The sequence below is a fragment of the Macaca nemestrina genome, chromosome 1, assembly GCF_043159975.1.
Source record: "Macaca nemestrina isolate mMacNem1 chromosome 1, mMacNem.hap1, whole genome shotgun sequence".
Taxonomy (NCBI): domain Eukaryota; kingdom Metazoa; phylum Chordata; class Mammalia; order Primates; family Cercopithecidae; genus Macaca; species Macaca nemestrina.
In genome coordinates, this window is record NC_092125.1 from 106,959,839 (window position 1) to 106,979,188 (window position 19,350).

A 19,350-nucleotide genomic window follows, 5' to 3' on the forward strand; every position below is an offset into this window, starting at 1 on the left:
CTATAATTCATAATTTCCTGTATATTTTCAATAGCTAAAAGAGGATTTTGAATGTTCCCAACACAAGGAAATGATACATGTTTGAGGTGATGGATATGCTAATTACCCTGATTTGATCATTACACATTGTGTACATGTATTAAATTATTACACTGCACCTCATACATAGGTACAATTATTATGTGTCAATTAAAAGTAATAAAAGTGAAAAACCCATAGCTTAAGTAGTGGCATACCTCTGCTCCAAACCCTCCAATGCATACCCATGTCATCCATAGTAAAAATTCAAATCCCATAAGATCCTCATATATTGAATCCAAGTTATCTTTGTAATCCAGGCAGTCACTCCCTCCTTCCAGGCACACTGACCATTTTGCTGTGCCTCCCAAGCAGCTTGCAAAATCCTGACTGAGTTTGGTGCTCCTGGTGCTCTCTGCCTAACAGTGCTTTCTCCAAATATCCATGTGATTTGCCTTTTTTTTTTTTTTTTTTTTTTGAGACGGAGTCTCGCTCTGTCGCCCAGGCTGGAGTGCAGTGGCACGATCTCGGCTCACGGCAAATTCCTTCTCCCGGGTTCACGCCATTCTCCTGCCTCAGCCTCCTGAGTAGCTGGGACTACAGGCACCCGCCACCGCGCCCGCCACCACGCCCGGCTAATTTTTTGTATTTTTAGTAGAAACGGGGTTTCACTGTGTTAGCCAGGATGGTCTCGATCTCCTGAGTTCGTGATCCACCCGCCTCGGCCTCCCAAAGTGCTGAGATTACAGGAGTGAGCCACCGCGCCCGGGCGGTGATTTGCTTCTTTACTTCCTACAAAAGATTGCTTTATCACACAAGCCTTCCCTAACCACCCTGTATAAAATGGCAGGCCTGCACCCACACTGTCTGTTCCCCCAGACTTCATTTATTTCTTTTCCATACTGTTTAGTACCAGGTAATACATTACATATTTAGCCATTGTGTAGTTATTATCTGCTGCCTCCATGAAACTGTAAACTGCATGAGAGTAGGAACTGTTTTTGTTTATAGCCATATCCTCTGCTCTCGGATCAATGCCTAGCACATAAAAAGCGCTTGATAAACAATTGTTTAAAGAATTAATAGTGATTAAGTGTTTCAAAAAGCTGAATTTATTTTCTGTGTTGAGTCAGTTTTCATTTGATTGTTTACACTTTATCTGCTGCTTTAAATATATTGACCTTGCAATACTGCACATGACAAACTTTTTCAGTTTATTAAACAAATCAGCAAACATTTCCAGCTGTTGTAACTACAATAGGTTTATGTGGTATTTATCAACATAATGATGTTTATCAACAAAAAAATGGTTATTTCTTATCTCATTTGAAATATCTTTGCCAGGAGGTTGTCCCTTATTTCTAGTGACCAGGACTTATCCCATGTCTTCTCATTTCATACAAATAACACTGAAAATCTGGAAATTTAAAGCCAATTTTTATGAATAGTTTTGTTAGACATCATTTTGCACTATATTTGCAGCTTCTTAAATTCATTTATTTTTCATGCAACACACAATTACTTAAGCACATATTAGCAATAATGTCTATATAAAACGTAATTTCTACAATTTTTCTTGTCTTTGCTTTTTGCAATGTCAGTATAAACATTCCATTGTGCTGATTCATTCAATAATATGCTAAAAAGCTGATCTCAATATTTAAAGTTTTCTTCCATTGCTCAGGTGTCAGTCAGCTTTCCATTGACTTGCTTGCACATATTATACCAAAATAAGCAAAATGGAAATATTCTCAACAGGCATACTCCTGTTCAGTTTTATTATAAATATCTCATGATCTCAACCTTAGAATAATTCATGAAGTGAGGTTGTTATCATGCTGCAGTCTTTCTGAAGTTCTTTATCAGCAAATGCTCCTAACTGTACTTCTAAATCAGCTGCTCATCTAACATCCTTTTTACAGTATCAATACCATGTCATTTTTAACAGGCTTTTTTTCTAGTAGTAGAGTCATGTGTTACTTAAGGACAGGGATACATTTTGAGAAATGTATCTTTAGGTGATTTCTTGCGTGAACATCATAGAGCATAGTTCCACAAACCTAGATGGTCTAGTCTACTACACACCTAGGCTGTATGGTCTGGCTTATTGTTCATAGGCTATAAGCCTGTACAGCATGTTACTATACTGAATAGTGAATGTAGGCAGTAGTAACACAATGGTAAATATTTTTGTATCTAAGCATACAAAAGGTACAGTAAAAATATATCTACAGTATATATAGTATATATATGGTATATATAATTATATATATACAGTGAATACATATAGTGTATTTAAAATTACATATACACAGTACATATATAGTTTATATATACACCAATATATTTACAGGAAAATACAGTATGAAAGGTACAAATGGTACACTTGTATAGGGCACTTACCATGAATGGAGCTTGCAGGACTAGAGGTTGCTCTATTTGAGTTAGTGAGTGAGTAGTGGGTGAATGTGACAGCCAAGGATATTACAATACTGTAGACTTTAAAAACACTATACAGTTAGGGGATGCTAAATTTATAAAAATTCTATTTCTTCAATGATAAATTAATCTTCATTTACCGTAACTTTTTAACTTTATAAACTTTTTATTTTTTAAACTTTTTGACTCTTTTGTAATAGGAGTTAAAACACATATTGTACAACTGTACAAAAATATTGTCTTTCTTATATCCTTATTCTATAAGGTTTTCTTCCTAGTTAAAAATTTAAACTTCTTTGTTAACTACTAAGACTCAAGCACACACATCAGCCTAGTCCTACACAGGTCAGGATCATCAGTATCACTGTATTTTACTTCCACATCTTGTCTTCAGGGACAATAGAAGGTCTTCACGGACAATAACATGCATGGAGCTGTCATCTGTGACAACAATGCTTTCCTTCTTCAGATACCTCCTGAAAAACCTGCCTAAGGCTGTCTTACAGTTAGCTTTTTTATGTAAGTAGGGGAGTATACTCTAAAATAATGATAAAAATCCAGTGAATACATAAAAAACAGCAACAGAGTCATTTATTATCATTATCAAGAATTATGTGCTATGCATAATTATATGTGCTATACCTTTATGCAACTGACAGCCAGATAGCTTTTTTTTCACCAGCATCACCACAAACACATGAGTAATGCCTTGCACTACGATATTACCATGTCACTAGGGGGTAGGACTTTTTCAGCTACGTTATCATCTTATGGGACCACTCTCATATGTGTGGCCTATAATTGACCAAAATGTCATTAGGTAGCACATGACTATATATGTTTTTCTCTAATGCACAATGTGAAACCCACTTTAGATATAATATAAATGTGTTTTCATTACCAGATTTTTTACTATAATTTCAAAATTAACATTTAACTGTTTATCAACTCAATGTGTTATGCTTTATAGCAAAATGATATTTTTAATTGTCAAGAAATAATTGGTATAAAACTTCCTCGTGAAATTTTACTGCATAAAACATATCAGCAATATAACCTAGTCTTAAATATTATAAAGGCACACTCTGGTGATAAAATACATAATTACACTGTGTTATTTCAGGACAGAGTCAAATAAAGGGCACATGACATTGATTTTCTATACTGTAATCAATACAGTTATTGCTAGTTGAAGACACTTACTACTAGTAATGCATAATGTATTTCAGTTTAAGCCTGCACATTCTATTGGGTACAATAGTAATTATTCTTTTAAAATGTTATCTGTTTTATCAGTGAAAAATTTCTAGTATAAGAAGTCATTATTTTACCTTTATCTAAAATAAGCATTTATAAACATAAAATATATGAAGACAGGTAAGAAAATTTATGCTAGATGCTAAGATTACTTTAGCATGATATTTTTTATATATGGCATAAGACTTATTCACCAGCTGTTAGAATAATTTATCATGAAACATTGACATACCTGGACTTATCTGGTATTGTATTTAATGCAATGAGCTGTAATACAATTTCGTGTGAATAAAATTTTACATAACTAGATGTATAAACAGTGGGGTGGATTCTGTATACAGTGACACTCTTTGTAATATTGGGATTTTTTGAGAGGGTTAATTAATCATATGTCTTTCCTTTCCAAACTCTTAAACAATTGAGAAAGAGAATGGTTTAAGACAGAGAGTTTATAAATCATAGCTTTGGCAAATGTAACTTGTACCACTGCCAAAAAGAACTTCATAATATTTATTTCAAAGTCTAAACCTTGGGGCCTGCATTGGGATAGAACTTGGCCCACAGAGAGACATCCTTCCAGCAACCAAAGTGAGCACAGTAGAAAAGTAGAGACAAAGGAAGGCAGAACTCTCGCCATTTCACCTCTCAGACAACTCACTTGTTCTCCCTTGGAAGGAATGAGTGTGTGATGGAAGATATTATTTTAAAGATGAGGCTATAATATGGATAAAAATAACATTTCCCCTTAAATCAGTAACTATGATTAAAAAGTTAAAAATATACACAAAGATGTTACACAATTTTTACTCTGCAATCTACTATTTAGATTAACTAATAGTTAACTAGTTAGACTAACAGCCCAGATAAACATGGAGAGCTGGGTGATCTCCCAGGTGCTATCATTGTCACCTGTTATTTAACATTTTTGAGCAGGCATTCTGAATGTTCTCCAAGTTGTCAACACACATAAACACAGACATATACACACAAATAGAAATCTCAAGAACCCCTGAAGAACCTCTCTGGGACCCTCCTGTTCCTTTTGTCACTGACTGGAAAACACTGATCTGGAAGTCCTCCTCCTTGGACTGAGCATTGGGATGTCAAGGACGGTGGTGAAGTCTGCCTTCATTCTTGTCTTCAGAATCCCCAGTGCCCTGGGTGCCCTGGGCCAGCCATGACCTTTAGTAATTGATTTTGGGACAAGAGACAGCCAGGAACAGTCCCTTTTCTGCCAGGACATACTTATTGAGTGGCTTTCAAGTGTGTGACACTCCTCTGCCTGAAATCAGATGTTTTGACAGCATACCCATGGTTTAGTTGTCGTAAGCTGTGGATATGTGCAGTTTTTGGGTTACTGACCATAACCCTATTTCTTTGTCTCCCCCTGACCTGATAGGCATCGTGTGTCTCAAGATTGTGGCTAAGACCCATAGCCCTGGAGGATGTACAGAAGCATTGCTGTGGCTTGTGACCCAAGCCCGCTGTTGGGTCAGAAAGGACATTGCTTTAAGGGTAGGCCCTACACCTATGCCATTTGGCTTGTTGCATAGACGAGGGAAAAACCTGAAAAGGGTAGATAGCAACACCAAGGCCAGAAGTCTCCTGGGCATTGTGCTGACTGGGCCACGTACAAATTCCCTCCTCATCCTGGCTTCTGTGTGAAGACATGGAGCGAGGGACTCAGTCGTGTGAAAATGCTCAAGCAGAGTATTTCTCATGGCTTCTGAAACTGAGATCCGAGAGGTACAAGCACTGTTGTACCATCTCCTTCCTGAGCATCAGATTCTCCCAAATAAGAAGGCTCTGGACAGCAAAATGTCCTCAATAATCAGAAAGAAAACTCTGTGTTGGTGGCACCTGCCTCAGCAGCCATGGAACAGGGCTGCTTACATTTTGGAAACTCCCTCTACTCTACCTTTCTGAATCTCTGCTTTTCACAGCCTTCTCAAATAGCTCAAACTCTAAGTCTACCTTAGTGGGAATTTCCACATGGCTTGCACCTTGTGGGAGTCTGCTTAAATAATCCAGATTAATGTGAGTTTTTCAGAGCTGAGGATGGAGTATTGACAAACATATAGGGCACCAGGAAAGATAAGCTTTATTTTAGCACACTGATCAGGCTTCAAAAAGCAGATTTTTCTTTTGCCTGCAGGTCTCCTTGATCTAGTAACAGAGCCAAGGCCAAAAGGCCTGATGTTCTCAGCAAAAGAGGGAACCCATCACTTATGGAGCTAGGCAGCTGAGTTCAGGCGGAGAAGGAAGGAGGAGGGTAAGAGTGAGGGAAGATATCAACTCAGGCCTTGTCCTTGGCTGTGGTTTTTTGATTCCTCAAAGGTCACAGGTCAGCTGCAGTCTCCAGAGCCATGGCAAGTGGAACATCTAGAAGACTCGTGCTCACAGCAGTCAGAATGCTGGGGCTGACGCAAGTAGAATCGTGGAAACCGTAGTGAAACTAAAGAGCAGTGGCCTCCAAAACCAGAAATACAGCAACTGGGAACACAGTAGGAGGGAGCTGGAGGGGGGCATGGAGGTGGACATGAAGCAGGAGCCTGAGGGGCCCACTTGGATGGATATTTGGGGAGGCACTTGGCAGGGAGCTGCCACTTCTGCTGGTGTTTCTGATAGGACATCTTGGAGAAAGTCCAGTTACTCTAAAAAAACAATGCAAACATTTCAAAAGTCTAATTAATGTAAACCTTGTTTGTATCAACATTTTTCTACAGAGCCTGAAATTCTACAGTTGAATATGTGGCTCCAGAAGCCACATCATAATAGCAGAGCAGCCCTGCTTTCCTGACATAGGAGAGATTCAGCATTGAGTAAGTTAGAGTCTTGTAACACCTTCTCTTGTGCCTGGCTTGATTCTCTAGACTCCTGACTTCAAAGGCAGTAGCTGAGGGTACTAGGTAGTCCTCAAAATCTTCACTTACTTATCATCCTGTCCTCTAATTTATGCATTCTAAAAACCGTATTTTTAACCTGAGTCTGTGGTTACGTTACCTCTCATCATAATCTCCCTTTTTTTCTTTCTTGCATCACGAGCTGTGCCTTTAGCCCTACTCTTCAGCCCTGTATGGCTGTCTCTTATCCTACAAACTAGCTCCTTTTACCACTCCCAAGTCTGCACTGCCCCAGTCTTTGGTTAACTTCACTCCTTCCAGGTTTTCTGCTTCTGAACCACCTTGAGATTGCCATGAGCCTCGACTTCCTGGAATTATCAATTTCCATTCTCTCCAACCTCGAATGGCTTTTCCCAAAGGAGGTGTAGCAGTCCTAGTCACCCCCAAACTGCCATCAGATCAGTAAAAACACTCACCTTGTCCTCTTAACCTTGGGCAAACGATGGGACTGAGGATAGATACACTGTGAGTGGAAGCCTTTTATACACACACTGCATTCAACTCAAGGGAATGAGCCACAGATGATGTGAAAACTGTTTCCCAACCAGGGGGTTGTGATGTCAACTTCCCACATTCCAGTGGCTCTGTCATTCTGTCACTTTGTCACCCTGTGTCATTACCAGATCCCCCAGAGCGTCCTTCCCCTTCATAAACCCTCACAGTGTTTCCATAAAGATTAGAAGATCATGACTTAGAAGGGTATGTATAATGACATAGCTTGGGAATTGAAATTAGGGTTTCTGGAGGAATCCAAAGCATGACTGGGCATCTAAAGTCACAGATGTTAGCTCAACGCAGGCACTGATCGGGGTTTCTGCAGGTTTTGTCAATAAGATTGGAACCAATAATCTAAGCACACATGGGCCACTACTGAGGGCTCAGTGTATTTGATTCAGATACCAAGGTGCCTAAAATATTGATCAACAATGTGGCATCATAGGAAGTCCCAGACGCAAGGGGATTTAGGATACTTCCACTCTACATAGGCCAGGAACATATGGCCAGAGGGGGCAAAGGAGACCTCAAAGTTGTGCAGAGTCTGAACTAGAAACCATATCTTCTAACTCTCTAGGATCATGAATTCAGGCCCCCATTTCACAGCAGCCCCTTCTTTTGGATTTGCTGGGGTACATCCACTAGGATCTAGTCTCTTCCCTGCTCATAAGCTCTCTCCTTTTTTCATGCCACTCCCCACCCAGTTCACTTTTCTTAGTTCCTTGTTTCAACAACTCTTTTGCCAATATAATAAACTTTCTTTTGTTACACATTTGGCTTGTCACTGCATTTGACTGGCAAAGCCTTATCCCTGGCTGAATTCTCCCTGCTGTGCCTAGTTGCTATAAAAGTAAAAACAAAAATAGGCATTTTGGCAGGATGACACCATCATAAAATCATCATCATCCACCTTAGCTGGTCCAAAACATGGCTTGATGATCCCCATATACCTCCCTGTATTCACCATGCACATATATCATGCCTTTTCTCCTCCCTTGAACCTTCCAAACCTTCACTACTGCCTCTAGATAGATGGTACTGCCTCTACCACATGGATCAAAGAGCTGCTGTCAAACATAAAGTACTTCTGCTTCCTCCTCCTAAGTCTTCAAGCCCACTTACATCTGCAGCCATCCTTCATGACTTCCTGTGTTACAGGGGAGGAGTGGCCCATTGTCTTTTCCAACACCTATCCCTACCCCTTTGCTCTGGATCCTTGCATCTTCAACTTCAATTGTATTGGTTTTCCTATGAAATGCTCCGGCAGCACCTTGTGTTCCTGGTAACACTTGCTTGTATTTGTTTTTCAATATCTGTCATCCTGGATAGAATGTGTTCAATCTCAATGTTCATGGGTTCACTCTTTATCCTCAGCACCTACACAGAATCCGACAAAATATAAGTGCTCAAAAATATTTGTTTAATGAATTAATGGGTGATCTGTGGTTGAGGCAAAGGTCTCCCCTCCTTTCACTCCTTGAGAGAGAGCAGCGTGGGAGGCCAGGTCAGTGGCAGGCCTGTGGGGCAAGTGTGGGAGGCTCCTCCGGGGATGGAGTCAGCAGCCAGAGCTTTGCACTGTGAGTCAGTGCTCTGGTCCTTGCTCTGCTGCTCTTTCTGGGTTTCAGGAGAGGCTGAACCAGATGAGCTTAGGTATATCTTCAAGTAGGTATTTTTATTTATGAGCCTCAGACCTCCACAGAGCTTACACTCAGCACAGGTCAGATCTTGTCCCTGAATATATTTTATTGGGGATTGGAAGTGGCACTGAACCTAATGAAGAGGGTGGAGATGATGGCTGGAATGTTGACTATGCCAACATGTGAGATAGTTGAAAGTAAGTCACATTATGAGGGAGGAACTCCATATAGTCTATTGAGTTTCTCCCACTTCTCAGAGGAAATGACTTACTTATCATCTTGTCTTGATGTGCCAAAGCAGAGTATAGTGTATATGTGTGATTATCTCCTGGTTGTGCCTCTTCTGGCTCTTCTTCTGAGCCACTGAAGCCCAGATCTGTAGAGATAGGCAAAATGATGCTCTTTCCCTGCGATATTCCTGACAAAAAGTATTACAAGTATATTTAAAAAGGTTGGAAAACACCATTTTATTGTGTTGGTCTAATACCCATCAATGACCTTCTGGTTCAATAATGAAGAATTATTTATGTCCACAGAAACTCCTTTTTTGTAGTAACCTTTCAAATGCTACTTTAAAGATATTAATTCATTTGTTGAGTGCCTGATATGTGCAGAGTTTTGTGAATTCAAAGAAAATTAAGATATTTTCTTAGAGAATGATACAAGTGAGATGATATGAGAGAAAGAAAGGGAATTAACATTTATTCTCAACCTATCATTCATTAAATATGTTATTTGAATTATCATGGTATAATAGTTCTATGGGTGTCTTATTGTTAATCCCATTTTACAGAAAAAGTGAGGCTCTTGGCTCACGCCTGTAGTCCCAGCACTTTGGGAGGCTGAGGCAGGCAGATCACCTGAGGTCAGGAGTTCGAGACAACCTGGCCAACATGGCGAAACTCTGTCTCTATTAAACATACAAAAATTAGCTGGACATAGTGACAGGCACCTGTAATCCCAGCTACTTGGGAGGCTGAGGCAGGAAAATTACCTGAACCTGGGAGGCAGAGGATGCAGTGAGCCAAGGTCGCTCCACTGCGCTCTAGCTTAGGCAACAGAGTGAGACTCTGTCTCAAAACAAATAAAAAACAGAAACAAAAACAAAAACAGAGGCTCAGAAAACATTGTATAACTTACCCATGTCTCAAGTGCTAATGCCCTGATTCTGGGTCACATACTATTCCAGCTTCTATGCTGTGTAAAGACAGGAAGCCAATGCAGTAGGCAATGGTGGAGGCATGGAGGGAGGGTTGGAGAGTGCACAAAGGCAGAAACTTGTACTGTCTGGGAGTGCATCTCTTGGAAGAGATTACATTTGGAAGATGAGTGGGAGTTAATCAGGGTGTGAAGGGGAAACTGGCATTCTAAGTAAACGGAAGAAGAATTGACAAAGGCACAGAGATGTAGATGAGCTTGGTTTGTTCTGGAAACAGATAGTGGCCATAATATTGGGTATATAAGAACCAGAGGTGGGATGCTTGCTGGACACAAAGGAAGGACAGGCCAAAAACATTAAAAGCTTTACTTGATGCATTGTGTGATTTTAGCATACATTTATGGCTTCCAAATTATATTTCCTAAAATGCTGTTGCCAAGGATGCTCGACCATCATCTCTTTTGAGAGCCTCCAGACAACATGAGCTTCTCTGCCTATGTGCACTCCCTAGCCCTCCCTCCATGCCTCCACCATAGACTATTGCATCAGCTTCATGTCTTTACATGGCATACAATCTGGGAGAATATGGGTCTCAGAATCAGGGCATTGGCATTTGAGCTGTGGATATGTTATTTAACATTTTTTGAGCTTCATTAAAAAAATCTATAAAATGAGATTAACAATAAGAAACTCATAGAGCTATTGTAATGTGATAATGCAATTAACATGTTTGATGGATAAGAGGTTGAGAATAAATTTTAATTCCTGTCTCATCAATATGAGGGTTCCAGAAATTTGAGCTCCACTTAAAAATACCATTAATCCTTGACTATTTGGGCTGCCTGGGAAGGAGACCCTGAGCAGACAACCGTGGGGGACTTGTACCTACCCCCTGCTACAATCAGAGTAGTTATATCTTTACCTTCTTTATATATTGGAGGTATACATATGATTTAGTGTGAAAACAGGGTGATTCTGCTTTTAAAAGTTTGACCAGAGACAAATGGACATCTCTGACCATGTAAACAAGGGAGAAGTATGGTCAGATTTACATTTTAAAAAGATGACCAGAATAAGGTGGTCTTAGTTGTTTTGATTTGGTTATCTACAAAGCTGAAGCCTGTGGTGAATGACCAGCTTGACGGTTTAATGAGGATCAGAGATGGATTTGGGTGAGAAGCTTTGTTAACAGCTTCTAGAAAAGGGGAATTGTTGGAAGATGACTGGAAGGTCTTTGCTTGGCCTAGGTCACCTGGACACAGCTGGTGCATTCCTGGACTCCACTCTCATCTGCCCATGCACCTCCTCACCATCCTGCCTGCCTGAGGATTCAAGAATGTTAAGGATTCCCATCTGGCTTGGGTGTGCCCCTTAATAAAAGGGTGAGGTGCTAGCCAAGCTAGCATTGGCATGCATGAGATTCTTATCAAGCTAATTCCCAAGTGATGAGAGAAGGGAAAACAAGGATTATCCTTCTGCCTGAGCAATCAACCCTTTGAATAATCCTCCTATGGGCCAGAATCTCCGTGGGCAGGGAGCATATGTGGATCTGACTGGCAAACAGCACTGGGAGAGGATTTATGGTCCTTCCAAGGATAATGGAATTCATACCAGGGCCACTGAGGGACCAAAGCTGCTTGTGTTTCTTTTGGAGCACAGGGAATAGTCATGACCCATATCAATGACCCGCCTCACGGTTCTGTGCCCATCTGAATTAGTGGGTAGAAGAAAGGGACAATAACTATTCAGCATAACATATTCTCATCACTTCTATTAGGTGGCCTCAAAAGAGTCACTCCATCCTATCAGTATAGTGTGAACTAGAGAGGTAGGCCCATCATGGGTAATATGGTGGTTAAAAGAATTACTGTGAGAAAAGAAACCAACACAGTGCCCAGCAATTAGTTGATATTCCATAAGCTGCAGTTACAACTATAAGCATTATTATTACAGTCCCAGTTATTCTCCAGATGCTGAGCTCTATTCCTTTAGGATTGGGGGATGCACACCAATATCTGGTACCAGTGCTCTGACCCCTCGTTTCCCTAATATCTCCAGCTGTAGACAACTTCCTTGGAAAGAAGCAGCAGGTCATCCCTGGAGCACAGGCCTAGTCCTGACTCTGACCAGCCGTAGGCCACTTGCCTCTTCTGGGCCTCAGGCTCTTCATTTGTAAAATGAGTGTTACTGTTTTCCTCTTGATCACTAAGGTGATTATGAGATCTCTGTGCTTGTGGTTGCTCTAGACCATATTAGAGCCTGGGTGACTCCTTGATTTATCGTCTCTGATAGCTTCGCCAATCTTTCTCCTAGGTAACACATGGAACGATGCCCTCTTTGGGTCCTGGGCCCCACCCTGGCTTCTTGGTTGACTTCGATGAATGGAGCAATAGCTAAAACATCTTATCAGGAGCCTGTATTTACACACGTCACCATCAAGTGATGCCTGTCTATCCTAAAATAGGAAGGGAAAAAGAGTGATCATCTTGCCTATCATTTTCCTCCAGACCCAATAATATATTTATAAATAAGAATATATTTCTAAGATCCCAAGAATATATTTCTGAATCTTCCAAGAAAGGAGACTCCACTGCCTACAATGACAGAGCTTTCTGACTCCTGTCAGAAAGATGAAACTTCATGTCTTTTTGCTGATGTTAAAGATGGATTCTACCAACTAAGGTGAGCAGAACAGATCTCTGGCTCTACTGTCCTATTCTTGGAAACAGCCGTCCTGGTAATATCTCTGGCTCATCACAACCCCATGCCATTGATCTCTCCACCATTTTCTCCACTGTGCCTAAAGAAGATAAACCTGCTGGACTGTATCTTTCATCCTGCAATTAACACATCTTAAGAGAAAGGTAGGGAAGGTGAATCCTTATCACCACCCTTCACCTCAAAGCCTGTTTTCAGTAGTGGTTTTACCTAGGAAAGCTACTATAAAACTCCTAAGGACATGGGGGGACCCATTAAGAAGCATTAGGCAGTTGCTCAGTCTTTCTGGAGACCGCACCTTCACCTGTGACACCAAGACCCCCTGTTCCATCACTCTGTGAGCCTGTAGTTCTAAACCATTCATTCTTTTAGTGATGGTGGTCACGCAAGGGAAGCCCCCCACATTCCTTCATGTGTTGCATTTCACTGCTTTATTTTCTCCTCTTAACAGTCTTGAGAGTTTGTTATTATTGTACCTAGAAAAACTGAATACTGGACAGTTAAGAGCAAGTGCATATCATACAGTCTCTAAGGTTTCAGAGCAATAAGGCAAGTCCAGCAAAGAACTGCACAAAGCAAGGAAGCTGTCCTGGACTCTCAGTGCTGTTATAGATCAAGAATTTCAAACCTGGCTGTGAACATGAGCCATCTTGGAAGTACTTTTAAAATGCGGATCCCAGCCAGGCGTGGTGTCTCACACCTTTAATCCCAACACTTTGGTTGGCCGAGGCAGGCAAATCACAGGATCGGGAGATTGAAACCATCCTGGCCAACATGGTAAAACCCTGTCTCTACTAAAAATACAAAAATTAGCTGGGTGTGATGGTGCATGCCTGTAATCCTAGCTACTCAGGAGGCTGAGGCAGGAGAATGGCTTGAACTCGGGAGGTGGAGATTGAAGTGAGCTGAGATAGTGCCACTGCACTCCAGCTCCCTGGTGACAGAGCGGGACTGTGTCAAAAAAAAAAAAAAAAAAAAAAGAAGAAGAAGCAGCAGCAGACACCTGGTCTCTAACTAAGACCTACTGAATCATAATCTCCAAGGAGGGGGTCTTAAGGACTTACATTGGTTAAATATTTCCCAGGTGATTCTACCTAGTTTGGTAGCCACTGTTCTGGCATGTTCTGGTAGAACCATAGAACTATCGCCAGCCCATGAAACATTCTGGCGACAACATTTCCACAGTCTCCTACCACCTTCCTCTGAGCTCCTCTAGGAATCTTCCTAGGAAATTGAAAGATGCAGGAAGTATAGGAAACTCACAAATTTATTTAGCCTTGCAGAGGCCTTAACAAGAATGTAGTGTGGTTTTCCACCAGGAGCTTGTATCTCCTCTCCCACATGCCTAAAGGTGAGCTTCCTGGCCTAAATGAAAATGCTTTTAGTTGGAAAACTCATTACCTCACAAGGCAGTCCATTTCTTTCCACATTGTTATCTTTGTTAGAAATTTTTCTCCAATAATTGCATAAGATCATATTGTAAAGAGGTAATGACTACCATACCTAAATAAAGCAGTTCTTCACATATAGTTGGTACTTACTAGGGCTTCATTGAATGATTTAGTTAATTACAAATAAAATATTTCATTGGGTTTGGTTATAGGCCTTCACTTTACAAACAAGAGTTGGAGGTTCACAGAAGTCACCTTACTTAATCCACAAAGTTAAAATAGTGTCAGAATCAAGACTAAATGTAGGGTTGATTAAGTTCCAACCCAGTGTTTACGACTGGGGGTGAATGGAGGAGAGGGGATGCAAGGTAGTAAGAGGAGAGCATGCCCATCCAGCGCTACACTTCTAGGAGCACAGCATAACAATTCTGGGAGCACGGCATAGCAGCTCAGTGTTTAGTGTCAGTAGCCAGATCGCCTAACTTCAAATCTAGGTTTCGTCACTTACTGGTTGTAAACTTTAGGCTTGTCACTTGATATCTCTGCCTTAGTTGCTAATCTGTAAAATGGTGATAACATCTCCTTCATAGAGCTGTTGTGAGAATTAAATAAGTAATATGAGTACAGTGCTTAGAAGAGTAGTTGGTACATAGTAAGCGCTATATAAATACAGATTGGGTGCTCTTCTTCTTCTTCTTATTATTATTATTATCTTTTGTTTAGTTCAGTGTCCCTCAATGATGGGGGCCTATCTCTTTATTTCTCCCGTGATTTATGAATACCCATGGATGCCAAGAGAGCATGTTGGTGACTAAAGTTGGTTTCACAACATTCTCCTTACTCCACTCTCAGGACCACCTCCATTCCTTGTAAAAAATCACCACAAGTCACATATAGATTGGGGCTGCAGCCATGACAATGGATACTGACATGAATTGGGCAAGGATTCAAGGTCGATTGGAGTCTTATACTTGGGGAACCATTTTTCACATATTAGGCTTATTGTATAAAGCCATAATAGGGAAAGTTTCCTAAAATATTCACCTGTAGGCTGTGAGAACAAACTGGCCATTAGATAAGCCATTAGAGTTAGTCCTTGGTCTAGGCAGGATCTGAGTTCTTATTAGGTTCAGGGTGTGTCAATCATTTCTACTCCTCCAGCAATCAAAGCAGGGTGGAGAGATTCTGACAGAGATAAGGATGTAACTCCAAGACTGACTATCAGAAAGAGAAAGAGGCACCTCTAGGTCCATGTAGGGAGGGCATATTGGAGCTCAGGGGAGGAGGATTGGGGTCAGTGAGAAATAAGGGACTTGAGAGAACTGGCAGACCTGATAGAGAGAGAAGAGTTATAGACTCTGTGTGTGCGTGCATGTGTGTGTGTGTCTGTGTATGTGAAAGGTGTAGGTGGTCTTGAAATTGTCCCTGGCTAGATGTTAGATGATATCTGGGAAGAGTGGTGACTGAAGTAATAAGAAGCACATTTAGTTAGGGCTCTTTTATCTTATTTGGACATCATTTTATGCTGGAATAATGCATTAAGTTTTTTATTGTCCACATTTCACAGATGGGTAAATTATATATCTTGTGAGCTAAGCTATGGTTGGCCTGAGAGACCTTCTGCTTTCAGGCATCTGCGTTTTTGCTTCCTTGTATTCTTGGTGTATCCCTTCTGCCATACCATGAGTAGCATTCTGTTTCAATGTACTGTGTGTTTTTCAATGTGAGTCAAAGCAGTAGGGGTTTGTCAACCATCTGTGCATTTGTTGTAAGAGTGTTAAGTGTCTTGCTGACTATTGCAAACAATTTCTTTTAGAATCCACTGTTATGACGGTCTATCCTTCCTTTGAAGGAAAAAAAGAGTGCGTAATAGACTGTTTGTCTCTTTATATTCTGTGTGTCAGGAAGTTCAGAACTACTCAGTAGGCTGAGGTATAGCAACTATGTAGGTTGCAGATTGAGTGTCATGTGCTTTTTTATCTACTCACAGCCTGTTCCCTACAGTTTCTTGATTTCCTATTCATAGTTGTATAACAGAGATGATATGCTCACTCCTGTCCTGCTTCATAGGGAAAATTCAAACTGGTTCAACCTGTGCCTTATATGGAATGAGGCCCTCTCATGCCCATAACCCCATACAAGATACCCATAACCTTACTCTTTGTGTCCAAGATATATAAAGGAAGCTTGTTCTCAGAATTGGGTCTGTTAAGATGGAATGGCAGGAGGAGGAAGCTGAGTAGGAGATTTTGATAGAAGGAGGTCCCCATGGAGTGAAAGTCCACTTCTATTGAGCCTCCAACCCCCACTAGCTGTTGCTCGTTTTTAGAGCTGGTCTTACTCTGTTGCCCAGGCTGGAGTACAGTGGTACAATCATAGCTCACTGAAGCCTTGAATTCCTGGGCTCAAGGGATCCTCTTGCCTCAGTCTTCTGAGTAGGTGGGACCACAGCTGCATGTCACCTTGCCAAGTTACTTTTTTTTTTTTTTTTTTTAACATTTTAGTCGAGATGGTTTCTCATTATATTGCCCAGACTGGTCTCAAACTCCTGGGCTCAAGCAATCTTCAGCCTTGGCCTTCTAAAGTACTGAGATTACAGCCTTAAGCCATCATGCTGAGCCTCTGTTCAGCTCCTTGACCTTCAGGATGTTCTGTCTTTACCTTGATCCCATCCTTACCCAGTTTCAAGACCCCTGGCTCACTCATTCTTTCTTTTCAATAAACAATCATATAACCTGCAAAGGTTATATGTCATTGCTTACATAGGATACACTGACTACTGAGCATTTCATAATTTTGTTTTTAAAATAGAGTACACCATATAGGCAAACTGGGACTGAATATATAATTGAATATGGTGAGAGGCTAATTTCTCAGTATTGGAGTAAGAAATGATGGATAAGCAAGGAAGACTAGAATAAACCATGTGATACTGAATTAGAGTGAAAGACATCAGTGTAAACTAATGGTTAGCTTAATATAGAAAAAGACAGATACATATTGAAATAATTATGGATATACACTGATTAATATATGCACATATATTTCTAATCTCTGTCCACTGAGAAAGCTTAGAAGCAATAACCTTCCACTAGCAATGAGCACAACCAACACGTTTGGTTTATAATACAGTTTTTCAATAACAGAAACCAAGGCTCACTAGAGCAATGAGTGAACCTAGGTTCCAGGCAGAGACTATATGAGATGAGTCTGAAGCATCTTATAGAGCCAGAAAGCCAGGGAATGCTCAGAAAAGGAACTGGTGGTATTATTGGGAAAGAGACACAAGGGCCAAACGAAAGAGCTCCCAAGGCTGGAAAAATATGAGCAACAAGTAAATGACACATATTGGATTATAACCTAAAGTATGACATAAACAGTATCCAATATCCATCAGTCCATGCTGATAAGAAGAAATGATTGTATAGCTCTTTAAAAGGGAGGGAAAACAGGAAAATCTCTCATAGAGAAGAATTACAAATAATTTATACAGCGTATATAACATGTACTCCCAGCCCCATAAGGAGGTGGCTTGCCTTTGGAATGGGTGATGTGAAGTGACAACCTTCCTAAGACGCAAGTAGAGAAAAGGAAAGAAATGGAGTACTTTACAATAGAGAAACTTAATGAACATTGTCTCAGGCAGGTGACCAGGGTCAGGGTTTGCAGTGAGGTCATGTTGCTGTATAACCTTGAAACGATGTGATGAAAATGGCACTTTGCCTCTGTGGTCGTCCTCCCGAAGGTCAATGATCCTATTATAATTATAGGAAAAACACTACTACACAAATATCAATTGAGAGACACTCTACGAAATACCCGACAAGTACTGCTCAAACTGTCAAAGTCATCCAAAATACTAGGTTGGTGCAAAATTAATTGAGCTATCACTTTTGCACCAACTTCATAAAAGTCTGAGAAACTGTCACAGTCAAGGGGAACCTGAGGAGATGTGACCACTGACTATAACCTGATTTCCTGAATGGGATCCAAGAACACAGAAAATTGATTGTAACAAATTTACTATGAATGTAAGATATTAACAAGGGAATCTGGGTGCAGATATATAAGAATTCTTAACTATGTTTGCAATTTTTCCGTAAATCTAAAATTATCCTAAAATAAACAGTATATTTAAAAAAATAGAGTGCACTCCGAATGTAAACTACAACGAACTTATAACTTTGAGTTAAATTGAGTTAGATATGCAGTACATGTTACCTATGATACCATGTTTGATCCCTCCACAGTCTCACAAGGCAGATACTATAATTTTATCTAATTTTTAGATGAGGAAGCTTTCAGAGGTACAGAAATTTTCCTAAAGCCACAGAGTTGTCAAAGATTTGAAGTGAGTTTCATCTGACAGGATTTCAACTTGCACTTGCTCTGTTAGGGAAGGTTTGGCCTAGGACCCTTACAGATGCATGTGAAAAAAAGGGGATGTGATTTTAGTTATTTATTTATAGAAAAGCAATACATTTAAATGAAAATTTAAAGTCAGGTAATCCAAATAGTTGTAATATGAAAAAATTAAGTGTCAGTCTAAATAATCTGCTTATATGTTTATTTCTTAGGCCATGTCTATTTACCTTCTCAATAAAAAAACAGGGAATTAAGCTCACATTTATCATCCCTTCCCTCCCTCCTTCTTATTTAGACATATTTTTTATTTTCATGTCATTATTGTCTACCTCTATAACTTTAAATGCTATAATTAAAACTCTATTTCTTCATTCCTGAAGTTTTGGCAGTATTTCTTGACTTCCTAATAAATCAGCACCATATTTCCTTCACTTTAGATTAATTTTATTTTAATATATTATTTGTGACATCTGTACAGGAATAAATAAAAGGAACGACTTATTATTTATATCATATCATGAAGTGTATAGCATCCAATAACAAAACACCACCTGTCAAACACTGTAAACTCGTAGCTGCTAAAAAGGTGTATACTTAGGGAGTGCGCTATGCCAGCCGCAGTACAGGTTGACTATGTTGACCAGTACAGGTTGACTATGTTGACTATGTTGACTATGTTGACCATGGGCCTTTTGTCCTGACTGGAGACCCCAGAAAAGCTGGGCACGTTGAGGCAGTGGATGGCCTGAACTGAGATCATTGGGCTCAAGTCCAGCTTCCATGCAAGAGCTTGCTTGCTGGAAGACTGGAGTCCAGACTTCTTAAGGAAGACAGAGTAGTATTAGGAACTGACACGTGGGGATGTTTCAAAGTCCCTGGGGAGCACTTCTAAACACCTTATATGTTCTTTATGTAGTCCAAACAGTACAGCATTTAACATTTTCTAAAAATTAGATAAAAGAATATAT

The 19,350-nt window shown here is 40.2% G+C and overlaps 1 protein-coding gene across 1 annotated transcript; it reads right to left on the minus strand.

Annotated features, from left to right (window-relative positions):
- Positions 1–5,247: 5,247 nt before the first annotated feature.
- LOC139359989 (late cornified envelope 7A) lies at positions 5,248–6,526 on the minus strand. Its single transcript, XM_071085220.1, has one exon. The coding sequence runs from the start codon at positions 6,345–6,347 to the stop codon at positions 6,060–6,062; it is 288 nt and encodes a 95-aa protein (XP_070941321.1). The 5' UTR covers positions 6,348–6,526; the 3' UTR covers positions 5,248–6,059.
- Between the last annotated feature and the right edge of the window lie 12,824 nt (positions 6,527–19,350).

Coding starts and splice junctions, on each gene's coding strand:
- LOC139359989 (XM_071085220.1), bottom strand. CDS start 6,347: ATGTCCTATCAGAAACACCAGCAGAAGTGGCAGCTCCCTGCCAAGTGC.